The 15,331-nt window shown below is 45.4% G+C and overlaps 1 protein-coding gene across 1 annotated transcript; it reads right to left on the minus strand.

Annotated features, from left to right (window-relative positions):
* Window positions 1–1,502: 1,502 nt before the first annotated feature.
* On the minus strand, window positions 1,503–13,604 carry RCVRN (recoverin). The gene is made up of 3 exons (XM_079950760.1): window positions 12,709–13,604; window positions 4,767–4,878; window positions 1,503–2,471 (listed from the first exon to the last, which is right to left on the minus strand). The coding sequence occupies exons 1-3, from the start codon at window positions 13,087–13,089 to the stop codon at window positions 2,383–2,385; spliced, it is 582 nt and encodes a 193-aa protein (XP_079806886.1). The 5' UTR covers window positions 13,090–13,604; the 3' UTR covers window positions 1,503–2,382.
* Window positions 13,605–15,331: the final 1,727 nt, after the last annotated feature.

The raw sequence follows: 15,331 nt of genomic DNA on the forward strand, positions 1-15,331 counted from the left end.
TGATTTCAAGTGTGTGGCCAGAGGCCTGTCAGCAATCCATGTACAGAGGCAGCATCAGGCTGTGAGGTTCAAGGAGCTTGTTGCGGACGGTTTTTTCTTCCTCTCTGCTAGCGCTAGAAGCTGGGGTGATCCAATGGAAGCTGAACCGTTGGGAGATTCAGGAGAGACAAAAAGAAGCAAGTCTCTGCAACAAGATGTAGCAGTCACCACTGCCAGTTTAGCTTTAAAGTGGATGGGATAAATTCATGCAGCATAAGGCTTTCAATGGCTACTAGTCATGGAATGACTATTTGTCTGTCTGTCTTTCAGTTATCAAAGGTAGGTGACCTCTGAGATGCTGGGCTCTTAAGTAAAGTGGGGGCTATTGTCTTCCTGCCTGCTTGCCTGTGGGCTTCCAGAAACTTCTGGTTGGCCACTGTGTGATGGACTAGTTGGACTTTTGATCTGATCCAGAAAACCTATTCTTATCTTCTCATGTATCTTGTAAGACAGTTCTCAGGCCCGGTGATCTCCATTGCCCTCTGGAGAGCTTGGAACAGCACCATATGTTTTTCACTGATCCCGGTAAATCCCTGCTCCCCACAACTTAGATATATTTGAACATACTACTTGTGGCAAAGTATGTTTCACACAATGTCCTTTATTGAAAAACAGACACAGTACATAAATTTAAACACATTCCCCCGTTAGTAAATTAACTACCTGCCACCCGCTCCCTAGAAAGTTACCCCGCCCCCTTCTTTTGAAGAAATGAAATATTCTAGTGTCAGAGGAAGGAAATCAACAGAGATGCATAAAAGTCCACTTCTAGAAATGATGCCAACTCTAGATATCTCTGTTAGCCCACCCAGCCCTCTCCTCTGGAACAAGCAGAGGGGGAGGTGGGGGGTGGGATTTGTAAAGTTAACATTTTAAATATACTTTTGGGGAAGGCGGGATATGGACTGAGAAAGTATTAACCTTCAACAGGAGCAGAGGAAACAAGGGTGAATGTGCTGATTAAATGCTGGGCTAACCTGGGCTAACCTTTCAGACAGAAAAAAATGCAGGCTCAGTGACCCCAATCCAGGGAAAGTGCAGTTCTAAGCCTGCTCACCTGGAAGCAAGTCCCATAGAGTTCAGTGTGGTATTTGCTTCCAAGTAAGTATGTTTAGGATCGGGGCCTGCAAGTCACCCCCCTGTCCTCTTGAAATATAGTGGGATATGTTAGCAAGCAGCTGTGAGCCAGGGGAAGCTGGCAGCTAAAGAGACAACTGTGCTACATGTTTAGCTGTTTTTACACTCTTGTCATCCGTCATGGCTTCCCCACAGAGAATCTTAGAAGTTGGTTCTGGATGAGATTTACGAACTGGGAGCTAGTGAGCCAACTGACAGGCAGGACTCCTAAATGATGAGTAGCAGAGAGAACAGAGTGGTACTGGGTGATTACCCAGGATCCTTTGAGAGAGGGGAATGGGGTTTCATAGTACAGAAATCAGGGCACCTGTTTTGGTCTTCCTCCCTATTTTTCTTTTTAAAGGTGAGGGATGGGGAACTGAGGGCCAAATGTGGCCCTCCAAGCCCCCCCCCCCGGCCCATAGGACTTTCCCTAGATCACACCCTCTTTCTCCAGGTCACACCCCCCTCACCTGCCTCACGTCACACCCTCCTTGACTGTTTGCCTGACTCAGGTGTTTTTTTGAACCCTGACATTGCCTCTTCCTTGCCTGGATGGAAGTTAGAGAGGGGTGTAAGTCTGTGTGGAAACTGCCCCACTGCACAAAGCCAAAATTCCCATTTCTTCCATCCATTTTTGCCATCGATATAATGCAGCCTTTGGGTTGGAAAACGTAGATTGCTTTTAACAGGTTATTTCTGGTCTCAAGAGGCCTCTACTGTCGATCCTTTTATTTATTATCTTTGTATCTCAGCCCCCAGGGAGCACAGCGTGACCCCTGTAAGGTTTTCGCATTTTGTCACTGAGCTTCATGCCTAAGTGGAGATTTGAGCCTGGGTCTGTCTGCTCGAATCTAGGTCCTCGTCCTTTTTCTCTTATTTCCCCCAGTTTCCTTTTCTTGTTTGTTTCTGTCCCTCCTCAACTCTTTACTACTACTACTTTTAAAAAACAAAACAAAAATACCTGCTAAGGTAAATGGTTCTTATGGCTGCCAAGCCTACATCCCCCATTGGAAAAATCCCAGTAAATTAAAGAAGTGGGCTAGTAGGGATTGTATTGAAAGGGGCACAAACTTATTTTTGTAGTTGTACTTTTGCATGTTCACACACACACACACACACACACACACGGTTAGGGGTGTTCAGTGTCCCCATCTTCCCCATCATGCGTACATTTATTCTTACATCTCTGTGTTTTCTCCTCCTCCTCCTCCAACCCCCAACCCCTTATTTTTTCTTTGGTTCGTACTGGATGAGCTTCATTATTGCATCGTTCTTCATCACCCCTTCAATAAACTCCTTTTCAGCAAGTTTGTCTGCAAAAAGGAGAAGGAAAAACAATGCATGCATGTAAAATGTGAGCGGTAGAATTACACACAAAAGAAGTAAACGGATAAGCCGAGGCGGCAAGGGGTGGGGTGAACTGGGGGAGATTGTGAACCTCTTCCCCCCCCCCCAGGGCTTTTCCCCAATTGGGGCGCCTGATTTCTGAGGAAGAGATGGGTACAGTGTGTGTGTGTGTGTGTGTGTGTGTGAAGTTCTTTAGCAGCACACTCATTTGTTTATATTTTGGACATCCATGCAAAAATGGTAGTCCACAAAAGTTGTTAATAATGCTTTGGATTTGTATGGCTCCTTGGTTTCCCTATCCTCAGAATTAAGAGCATTTGTAATCTGCAGGCAATCTTGTACAGTAATCCTTGCAACAACTTGCAAGGGGAGTATACTTTCCCCCCATATGATGTGCATATATGTTAATGATGAGTGCTGTAATGCCCTCTTTGATTTATATAGGAGCTCACCACAAGCTGAGTTAACAGTAAATCAAACTTTTATTCTTGATGAGGCCCTGCCACACCATAGTTCTGATTCAGCTCTCCAGGAGCTGGACTCCTGGGTTGTCGCTGTTTCTCTTAAAGGGGCCACAGGCCAGATATTTAATTGATAATAAATACATTGCAGGTGCTATCTTTCGAAGGTATGTCCCCACCACCCACTCTCTCTTTTGCAAGGCTGCTTAATTGCATAAGTAGTTAGTGATTTGTAGGCACACCAGAGGCCTGGAAGAAAATGTTTCCCTTCAAGTTTCTGAAATCTCCTTTTATGGTTGCCTTGAGGATTATTTCTCATTTGTCAAAGGCCATCAGGCAAATGGCATTTACTTTTGTCTCCACAAGGTGGGCTATACTATGTGGAAGGACCAGGTCTAAAGAGGAACACTGTGTGTGCGTGTGCGTGTGTGCGCGTGCGCGCGCGTGTGTGCACGCACACCCACCCACCCACCCACCCACCCACACCTAATATTCTTCTATTTATAGCACCAGTGAAGTAGTTGTCTATCTTTGTTCTGTGATATTTCTCCTTATTTTGTCATCCCCCCCCCAACTTGCGTGTGAATGCCTTGTTAAAAACTTCATGTGAGTTGATAGCTTTCCTGCTTTTTAAAGTTTCAGCCTCGTCCCTGGTCTACAGAACATAAATCTCTATAAGTTTGCATGTGACAGTGGATTCATCCTGTTTCTAATGCTCTCATGCACTGCACACAAATAGATGTGCGGACACAGGAAAACAAAGGTGCCACATTCACTCCTCATTGAGCTGTTTTGGGTTTACACCCATTAGCTGTTTCCCCCTAAATATTTTTTGGTATTCTTGTAAATCTTGGGCTTCTTCAAGGTCAAACACCAGTGAAGGACTGAAGGTTCTGAGACATATATATATAATGCTAACTGAGAAAGAGATCAATAACAGTGGGCTGGATCCAAGCAAAGTTAATTGCACAAGTTGGGACTAGCTTGTCCCACTGATTTCAATGGGACCCAAGTGTAACTCGTGCCAAAGACCACTGGGCCACCTCTCTCCATACTCAGTGGTGCTTCATGAAAGCCTGTGCTCTAGTGCTGAGCTACGGCCATTTAAAATCATTCTAGCACACTGAGAGGCTCTGGATCCAACCCCATGTGTTCATATAGGGATAAAATACCGTATTTTTCACACCATAGGATGCACTTTTTCCCTCCTAAAAAGCAAGGGGAAATGTGTGTGCGTCCTATGGAGCGAATGCAGGGGGGAGGCAGGCGGGAAAAGCCCCCAGGAGCCGCACACAAGCTCTGTGCGCTCTTGCGGGCTTTTCCACAGGAGGGAGAAGGGACTGACTGGCCGCATCAGTCCCTTCTCCCACCTCCCAGAAAAGCCAGGAGAAGCCGTGATCTCTTTAAAGGAGTTGCACGGCTTCTGCGGGCTTTTGCGAGAGGTGAGGGAATCCCCCCACCTCCCAGGAAAGCCAGGAAAGCCCTGCGCAGCGTCTCCCGGCAAGGAGAGGCTGCACGGGGCTAAAGGGGAAGCCAAAACAGCGAGCGGGATCCATCCTGCTCGCTGCCTTGGCTTGTGCCATAGCCACGCGCAGCCCCTCCGGCAGGGAGAGGTTGTGCGCAGCCTGTACGCTGCTCTTTGGGGCTGGGGGGGGGGAAGATTTTTTTCTTGATTTCCCCCCCCCCTAAAAACTGGGTGCGCCCTATGGTGCGAAAGATACGGTAATCACCCCCCACCCTGCCCTCTTGTGGCAAGAAAAAGTGTGTTACAGACTTAGTAGCATGAAGGAAGGTTGCTACCTGTTTCTCCCTTGCCGAAATATGCCCAAAGCTTGTTGGCCCGTTTCTGGGGGGTGTTTTCATCATCAGCCAGGGTTTTCTGCTCTTCTGGAGGAATCATCTTAAATATGGCCTGTTGGAACAAAAGGGGGGAAAGATCATAACACAACCACTCATTGGGCCTACTCTGAGCAGGACTTGGCTGGATGCAACCCTTCTCGTGCAGGACAGGGTGCCCCATATATATATATATATATATATATATATATATATAGCATCTTTACCCTTGCAAGCCAAAAAAGGTTCCCAGAAGTCTTGGCTTAACAAAAAAGATGGTCCCTGGTCTCGGGCGTGCAGTCTAAAAGACATGACACACAAGGTAAAAGAGATGGGGAAGGAAGAAATAGGAGAGAAAGCAAGCTCAGGGGTTTAAAATAAACATCAGTTCAAGTAGCCTCATGGAATGGTGATAGTTGACGAAGGGAGTTTCCATTGCAAAGGTACTTGACTACTCGCACAAAGTCTACACCCTTGTGCTTTGAGCAGGGTGTCAGGGATAACCAGGTAAGGCCCACTCCCTCAATCCACTTGGAGCCAAAGTTCCAGTTATCAGTTTCTGGAGCCTAAATGATGCACTTCATTTTTCTGTGGTTCATTCTGGTGGCTATTTCACCAGTGGGAAAGGAGGTGGAACATACTGTTATGAGTTTGTGGGTGCTAGCCACTTCTAATCCCTGGATTCAGCAAGTGTTAAAAGTGAATTAAGGCAGGCTAGCCTCCTGGGTTATTAAGAGAACAAGGGATGAAAGGGCTTGTGCTAGATGGCAAATGAATGGGGGTCCCCTCCAGCAACAGATAAAGGCAGGGTTTAGAGTAGAGAGGGAAGGAGTGATGTCACTGAGAAGGAAAGCAGCAAGCTGGAGAGAGAGGAGGAGAACAACATTAGAGAGCAATGTTTGATGTCTTTGTGAATTTAGGGCTTGCTTCTATGGAAGAAGCAAGACCCATTTGGCGTGTAAATGCTGTGAACCCCTCCATCCTAAATTCAGGTTCTATATATAAGTAAATGAACCATATGTCATCAAGACACTGCCATCTCCACTGTGCTTCATTTCCAAAAGGAAACACGAACTCTGTGTGAGCGCCTGGAATCTTGCCCTGCTCAGAGATCGGGATGGCATGCAATACTACTGACTTGACATCCTTGACTTGCAGGCAAATATGTGAGTCTGCTGGTGGCATGAAGGAAATGTTATAAGCAGCAGCCTATCTGGAGTCTAGACATTTCCTGTTGCATAATGGAAGCAGAGAATAAGGCTTCTAATGTAAAATCGGGCCACTTCGGGAGACAGCTGAGAATCCCAACTTTAATTTCACAGTAGTAGACACAGGTCTCTTGCACAGAAACTAATCTGTTGATAACCCTGGGCAGTGCAATGTGTGCAGGGCTAAAACTGAATACACTAAGGCTGATCATTCTTTGTGGAGCCTTGGATGGTATTCAACCAAATTTTACTGAGACTAGACCCACTGAAATGAATGGTCACAACTAAGTTAGGTCCATTAATTTCAAAGGGTCTACTCTAAGTAAAACTTCAATGAATACCACCCCTTATATTCCCATCTGCAAAGTGGAAGTATCCCATGTGCCTGTTTCGCACACGTTTCTTGTAAAAGCAAACAAGGATTGTAAATCATATTGCACCTTTAAGAAGTTAATAGCAGCTACTATTTTATTTTTAACTTCATTCTCTTGGGGGTGTCTAGTGAGGTTAAATGTAGGATACTGTATATGTGTAGTGAATTAAAAAAACAAAATCTACTGAATTTGACATATGTGAGGCGCTTTCTCCCCATGCATACCTTACTAAACAAAGCAAGTTTCTAAGTTTCTAGTCTTCCTGCTGAAAGAAACTGCCGGGAAATATTTCAGTGTGGCTAGTGAATGCTCCAAAGACAGAAAAGGACTGGCCAGAGCTGCTTCCAAGGGGTCAGAGAGAGTTTTCATTGCCCTTCACAGCCTCCTGTGGATTCCAAGGCTGCTATTGTCTATAAGAGCAATGAGGACTCCAGCTTTCATCAGCCCAGCCAGCATCACATTATTTTTTTATACTTATTAGTTGCTTTACTCACTAAAGTGACTCAAAGCGTTTTACAACACAGTATAAGCATTAAAACCAATTGCAGCAATAAGCAAACCAACAGAAGCCTAAAAGGTCACAAAACAGGGAGCAAGCTCTCCAGTCCCCCAGAAATGGCCATCAAGCTGGATGCCAAGGCAAAGCAGGAAAGGTGTGAGGGGGGAAAGCTGACTTCACATTGAAGCTACAAGGTTCACACTGGTAAAAAACAGCAAGCCCATCTTTGTTATATGGTCCTAGAAGGGGCAGGGCTGAAGCGGCTGTCATGAAGAGTCCCTACAGGTAGAATTTCCCACATCACCAGTGAGTCCCACGTAGAATGAAAGAGCATTTTATAGTAACCATCTCGGCATTATGGCAAAATATTGTCCAGTTTCCCTTCTTTCCCATAACTGTTAATCCATGCCTTTTCATTCTGAGGAAGTGTAAAACCCAGAACAGATCACAACCTGGCCTTTGAATGTTGCCTGTTTGTTTCCTTCCATTGCCTTCCTTGAGGACTAGACACCTGCCTTCAAAAAGCATGCCACAGCTTTCCCATCCCTGGTTTTACAAACTTCCCTTACCACCAAACCACATTTTTTTCCTTTTCTACCTAAGCCATTTGTCCTGCTAATTTTGCCAGCATCCTTTGATCAGCTGAGCGGGGGGGGGGGGGGAGAGATGGAGCATAATAAATTGCCTCGGCTTTATTTTGACATTGGCCTGAGGGCTGTTTCTTTCAGGAGGGATTCACGGGCATAGCATAACTTTTGGTTTCCACAATTAAAGTGGATTAAAGGGTTCTGTGGCCCTTGCCCACAAGAAATCCACTTAAAAAAAGAAAAAGAATCAAGCTTTTGGAGGTATGGAAAGTGACAGAAATGCATTGAAATGTATGAACAGGTGCCCAGTGGAAAGACAGATAAATGCCCTGCAACCAAATCAGCATAAATGCTCAATAAACAATGGATATAATCTAACCACCGTGTTAGCTTTGCACAAGCAAATCAGTATTGACTGCCCAGTAAAAATGAATGATTGATGTAAGATGCTGATTTCTGAGCATGGTGAATGTGCTGCCTTGTTTCTGATGTATGTTGAGCTAGACTCTCATCACCTCATCTCTCAACTGAATGCCTGGAAAACCTGTTAGCTGCCATCGTAACACATGTCGAGACATGGCAGTGAGGAGTTGGCATTCCCCATAATGCTAAACGTTTGCATGGGTGAACCAGAAATTGGCTGACCACAGTGGCTGCTTGTGGGGAAGGAAAGGTCCCCTGCCCCTTTCAGTTACAAAATGGAGATTTGGCAGGCTTTGTCCAAAATTATAGCACTTATTACGAACAAAATTTGTCCATATTTTCTCAATAGGAAGCTAAATTCCAGTGGAAGATGGTAAATTTCACACAAGTAACAAATCGTAGATGTATTCAGCACTTTGACTTGTACAACTTCTGTTGATATAGCACCATCTCTGGTAAGATTCAGACACATATAATTTTAGCAGAAAGTTTGCTGTGGAAGTGACACAGGACAAACTACATTTAATTGAATAAATGTATTTTTGCTACTACTTCTTGTCTTTTCTTTTTTTAAGTGTATGGCTTGCCTGAAGTAAGGGAAATGGTGCACTGCCAGCCTCAGGCATGAGGTAAATGAGCAAATGGCAAACCTGCCCCCAAATCAAATGGTTTTTAGCACTTGAGGCAGAAAATCCCACATGTGCCTCTCGCTCTCCTTGGCGGTAAAAATACAACAACGATTTAAATAGCTAACAGTTTACTGTGCTTTCATTATACCCCACATAAGCCTCCTCAGTCAGCCTGATGGTAGAGCCGGCCCTTCAGGCGACTGAATCTCTGATTTGTTTGCTATCTGATATGCCTGATAAATTGAGTGTAATGGTGGCAGTAGGGAATCCCTCAGGCTGAGGGAGAAAATAAAACACAATGAGCCCTAAGTTGCATGTACACCTCCTACTTTGCTTTCAATCTCCAGTCACTTTGATGACGTACAGCAAACAAAAAGGGTACCTGTCCCTTTTCAAGAATGACTTTCCACACCTGCAGTCCATCTCACTCTGCAGTATATTTGGGTCTTCAGGAAGGGTGTGTGTGTGTCTGTCCATCCGTCCCTCTGTCCCTCCCCTTTCTAGTTTATTTTTTACCACCCCTGTTAAGTTGTGGGTGAACATATCAGACGACATAGCGATTCTTCAAACAGCTCTTGTTTATTCACAGGCCAGAACAGAACTGAACTGAAGGGTTCAGCCAGCCTGCTTATATAGAGCTCCACTAGAATGCAACAGTAACCATTTTCTGTAACTATCCAATCACTGAACGTCACTTTCAATCCCTTATTTGCATATGTGGACCTGAACTATCTACAGTATCCCCCTGCAGGGCCAAAGTGGGAACTTCAGTACATAACAACCCCCTAAGAAGGATTTGGGCTAGTAACTAAGGGTTGCTTCCAGTCAATCCACTTTTCGAGTGTTCATTCATTTATTGAGTGGGGAGGTTACTTGACATTGCATCAAACCATTCCCCCCTCACTTTCCTTATGGCAAAAAGTCAGATCATGGGGGTAGCCGTTCGTTGTGCAAAACCTCCTAATCAACTATAATCAGACAACCCGAATCGCACCTGAAGAAACAACGACAGCCCGCTAGGTCATATTCCAACTTCTCCTTTTCTCTCAACCTCCGTTTATCCTACCTGTGCTATTCCAATAATCGTGACTTCCCTCACACAAGGTTGTTACAGGAATGACAAAACAAAGGAAGCCTTTCTTTACTAATCTATAAACAGATGGACATACTTAGGACAGGAGACATGTTTATGTGGTGGCCCTTCTTCCTGGGAGACCTGTTTGCTAATGCTAGCTTACAAGGGGTGTGTGATCTGCTCACTGGATTTCAGTACGAAGTTTTGCTCAAGAGTGACAGATAGCATTGAAGACCAAGAAATCTAAGAGAGGCAACCCAAAGAAATAGGGAAATGAATTAATGTACCACAGAAATGGAGGGAAAACGAAGTTAGTGTACATGGATGGAACTCTTACTCTGTTTGGAAACAAAATACAGATTTCTCTCTCCATCCATGTAGCACACATAGGAAAGGGAACTCCCTGTGTTTCACACAGCTGTTAATAACACAGGAGCCCGGCTAAGGAAAAACATGTGGCAACACTAATTTAGGGCCTCCACAGACTTCCTTTCTATTGAGTATTTATGCTTATCTGTGCTCCTGTTGGTATTGTGGCAGGTGTGATGCAGTCCTGCTTTCAATACGCTTTGCGGCTGCAAAAGTTTCATGGTGGACATACTGCTTCGTATCCAATCATTACATGTCCTGCTGAAATCCTGTAACTTATTTTACCACAAATGCCCTTTTGTTGAGAGGAGCGTTTTCATTGTGCTACAGTGTGAAGGGGTGCTTCTCCAGACAGCAGTCATGAGCTAACCCTGTGGAGGCATTGCAGCAGTGCTGGATTTAGGGTGATGTGGGTGGTTCTCCCGCACAGGGCACCAAGACGACGGGGCACAAAATAATAATAATAATAATAATAATAATAATAATAATAATAATACCTACAGATACCTACTGAGAAGATCCATAAAAAAGTTACTGTTACCAAAAGGAATTCATGTGAAAATAAGAAATATTTTGGGGAGGGTGCCAAATTTTGTCATTGCTCGGGATGCCGTATTACCAGAGTCCGCCCCTGATTGCAGAACAATGAATAAAGCGGGATAATAATAATAATAATAATAATAATAATAATAGATGGTGTGCAGAGTCGATCCAGTATAAATTCACCACCAATGCGCTATTGTTGCATCAATGACAAATACATCCACACACAAAAACCCCACAGCCCAGCCTGGAGAGGAAAGGGTTACGACAGTATTCTTGGTACTCTGGAAGAGGAAAGGATCCATTCACTGGTAATTAATTAATAAATTGATTCATTTCCCCCACAAACCGAGCTGAAATGTGGATGGATCTGGAGCACGTAATTCTTGTGGGAAGGTCATTCAGAATTCCCTAAACAAGTAAGCCTCTGAAAACCAACACCAATACCCTGTAGCGTTTAAGAACCAGGACTTTTGGGTTATTGGGGTGAGGAATGGGATATCTCTGCACCAGCTTCCCCAGCCAGCTAGTGGGATTTGTTGTACAAACATCTGCACCGTTGCCATCTCTTTCAAATACTGTATGAAATTCTTCAGCCCTTGCTGAGATCTCCTCCAAACCAATCCCCAGACAGACTTTTCTGCTCCTTGTCTCCCCTTTCCAAGGTCGGAGGAAGCTATTCCTCCGGACAAGACAGTTGAAGCGAGGCAAATACTGCACTGAGAGGGTCAGGGATTTAAGCCTGCCTAATCCAACTTTAATCTCAGATTGCTCTGCCCTTCTTCCAAGGTTTGTGGCAAACACATCTGCAGAGGGAGTCTAGATCAGTGGAGGAAGGCTGGCAGCAAGGAATTATGGGTTACGTATGGGTTATACTGTGCACAGCTCTGTGAAATCTCAGAGGTGCCAAATTTGTACAGACACCTTGGCATCTCCTAATGCAAGGCAGCCACTTTTCAGTCGGCTCTCAACTTAACAGTTTTCCTGAAAAAGGAATTACCTTGCTATGGGAATAGCAGCATCCAAATACTTGCCTACACTCCAAATTTTATCCATTTCAGGCCTGTTTAACATGTTATGGATCCCACCACAAACTGAATAAAGGAAACTGTAATCCCCGCTCTGGTAAATACAGTATTGTTAACGCACCTGCAAAATTAGAATTCCCAGCCAGCTTTGTGAGAAGCCATGATCGTTAAACTTGCTTCAAACTAGTTTATACAGTATTTTGTAATACAGATGTGTTTAGATTTGATTCTGGACCTGAGGGCGCAATTGTGGGGTTTTAAGAAATATAGATGTATTTCCCTCCCTGCTCAAAAAATATATATGTGAAAATGGCTTCCTATCTTCCTTAAAAGATGAACATTTGCTTGCTGGAATGAACCTGCTGAGGGTAGCTGAGGCCATGAGATAAAATTAGGAGAGGATTTGAACCTGTTTACTCTGCTGCCAATCCAGCTCATCCTGTTAAAGGAATGTAACAGGATTTCCCCTGCCATTGGGCAAGGCTAATTCTATTTTGACACAATGCAAAGCCTTCAGCTAAGGTAATCCGTTGTCATCCCATCACCTCAAGGTGGGTCAAGAGAAAGTCACATGACCAACCATTCCTGCTCCCCTCTTTAACTGGTGCAGCCATGAGTTTCAACATGGGAGGCACCTGCCATGGGAACACAGAATATGTTTCCATGTTGGGGGACAGGGCGAAGGAGGCTAGAGATGATTGAGGGAAGAGAGAGCCTGGAGCTCAGCTAGATGGGTCCATGAATGGGTGGAAAAAGGGTAGACACTCTTATAAATTTCCATCTACTGCAGCAGGTTTGGGGTGAACGGAATGCTGGGATAAGTAAAGGCCCTGTTTTTCTGACCAAGAGTAGGCCTGAAGCAAGGTTAGATGGGACCAAAATGATCCAAGCAGGGGACCGGAAAAATAAAACCAAAACCCCAATAAGGATTTCAGTGCAGTGGTTCCTTCAGGTGGACTTCCGTGGCCTTGCCTCCAAACATATTATGTGTGAAAAGGGAATATTCCCCCCATGTAATTCCACAACAAGTTTCAGTGCATCTGGTCTTGCAGTGAGGAAGCTCTCAGCCTGGGTCTTCCCAGTATTCCCTTGTCATCATCCCCACCCCCCGCCTACAAGCCCCCTCCCAAAGCCTCCCCTCTGTCTCGCCCCACACGCCCTCCTCACTCACCGTGACGATCTCAAGAACCTCGTTCTTGCTGATTTCTCCATTGCGGTCCACGTCAAAGAGCGAGAAAGCCCACTCTAGTTTAAGGTTGGTCTTGCCGGTGGAGGTGAGGTGGAGGGCAATGATGTACTCCCGGAAGTCGAGGGTCCCATCATCGTTGGTGTCAAAGCTTCGGAAGACGTGCCGGGCATACACCTTGGGGTCAGAGTTGGGGAAGAACTGGGCATAGATCTTCTCAAACTCGGACCTGCTGATGCGCCCGTCCGGGCACTGCTTCTGGAAGCTCTCGTACCATTTACACAGCTCGTCCTCCGAGTACTTGGTGTTCAGCTTCAGGTCTTCAAGGATCTCCTTGGAGAGGGCCCCACTCTTACTATTGCCCATGGTTTGGCTGTACGCTCACCCCGCACCGCCAATGCTCCGAGCTCGTCCTCCTGGTCCTGTTTCAACAGAGCTAGTGGAATGGCTGGCACCTCGGCACCTTCTTATATAGACTCCCTGAGGCGGGGGAAGAGGGTTGAGAGGACCACGCAGCCCTGCGCTTGCCACACCTGGTGGCTGTGAGTGTGCATGCATGCACACACACACACACACACTATACACACAAAGAGAGGGGCTATTTTGGTTGCACTGATCACATTTGCCCCCAAGCTCTTTAACACAAGGCAAATCGGATTTAGGCATCATGGGCCTTTCTTGCTCCCTCCTTCTTGATTGCCCTCCTGGCCTCCCTCCTCTTAATGCCTTGCTCAGTGCTGTTTCCGACCATGTGCAAGCCTGGAGAGTGACTGGGGAGGAGAGGGGTATTGGGAAGAACAAAACCATGGCCGGAAGCAGCATACGGACTGGTGATTGACGGATGGACAGAAGACACAGCCGTTGCTCTGTTGACACTTCCCCCCTCCTGCAATATTCCCCACTGCTGGTGCCACACCATGTAGACTGATGGTATAGACAGACTTTAGATAGACAGACAGATAGAGCATAGATCAATAAACCATCAACCAGACAGAAAGACACAAAGGCCAAAGAATGGGAGGGAGCTAGGTTTCAATCCTATGCAAATGTAGCTGGGAGTAGCCCCCCCCCAAAAAAAAACACACACACACAGTGGGACTAAAGTCCAAGCAAGCCAGTGCATAGGGTTGCACTGTTAAGTATGTGCCTAACTTTCCTATTATAATTATTACTGGGGAAGGAAGGAAACCAACTGAGTGGCTATTTGCAAGCCCAAGTTAAGCCACCTCTTCCCACCTTGATCATTTATTATATAGAAGAGCAGAGTGCTCTGTTTCTCTGCAAGGTGCTTCATCCTGATTTGTTTGCAGAAAGATTAGACGACGTCAGCTATTTAATGAGCATTTGTTCTGATTTACTTGTGGGGAGGTTAGCTGAGGTTCCATCAATGCAAACACCACCCCCACATTTTCCAGTGCATTTCCCCCTCACTTTTCTTACTGCAAAAAGCCCAATCTTTCAGGTGAAGTGGGTTGTGTAAGACCTCCCAATCAATTGCGAAACCTGAATTTGCTGGCATATGATCAAATTTATAATTGAGCAGCTTGAATTTGCTGACATGTGATCAAATCCCACCTGGAAAAGGGGCAGTCTGGAAGTGCCCCTAGTATCTTGGTTGAATAGCTTTCAAGCAGGTGGAGAGAAGACAGCCTTCTTCTTCTTCTTCTTCTTCTTCTTCTTCTTCTTCTTCTTCTTCTTCTTCTTCTTCTTCTCATCATCATCATCATCATCTTCTCCATCAAGGCAAAGGCACACAATGAACTGCAAAAAGGCAGACCCAGATTTCAGACCCAAACACTATCTGAGAGGCAGCGGGATAGAAGCTTATCATGATCTGGGTCCTGAACATCTCAGGGAATATTTCCCTTGTGAGTGTCCCTCTGCCCCCACCCCAAGCTTTACCTGCTCCAGGCTAAAGATGGTACCTAATCCAGGGACCATCTTTCAGCTCACCCTCCCCTAGAAGCACAGCCTTTCCCACTGTGGTATCTGGGTTATAGAATTCTTGCCCTTGAGTGGGTCGTAAGAACACAACAGCCTTCTGGATCAGGCCAGTGGCCCATCTGTTCAAGCATCCTGGTCTCACAGTGGTCAGCTACACAGGACCTGAGCACAAGAGCCCTCTCCCCTCCTGTGGTTAGTAAATCCTTTGTCCCCTCCTTTCTGAAAGTCACTCAAGTTGGTGCCCATTGTGGCTCCTGTGGGAGGCAGCCCCACATCTTAACTGGGAGGAAAACTTTTCTCTAATGTGTCATGCTTAATTTTATAAAGTTCTACCATGTTGCCTTCTTGCTCGCCTTTTCTCTAAACTACATTGACCCATCTAGTTTAGTATTGTTTACACTAACTGGGACTGGCTCTCCAAGAATTCAGATTAAGGAGCATTCCCATCCCTACCTGGAGATGTTCGGAAATTGAACCCAGGACCTTCCGAACATAAAGTAGATGTGCTGCTACTTGAGCCCACAGCCCTTCCTTCCTAGTGTAGGGTTGCCTTATTTCAAAAAGTGAAGAGTTGTGGAGCTTTTAAAATTTTTTGTTTAGTTTTGCTTTTTTGGCAAATTGCAAAGAACGACACTGCTGACATGGGTCCCAGACATGTTTCTGA

Source organism: Podarcis cretensis (assembly GCF_951804945.1).
Source record: "Podarcis cretensis genome assembly, chromosome: 13".
NCBI lineage: Eukaryota > Metazoa > Chordata > Lepidosauria > Squamata > Lacertidae > Podarcis > Podarcis cretensis.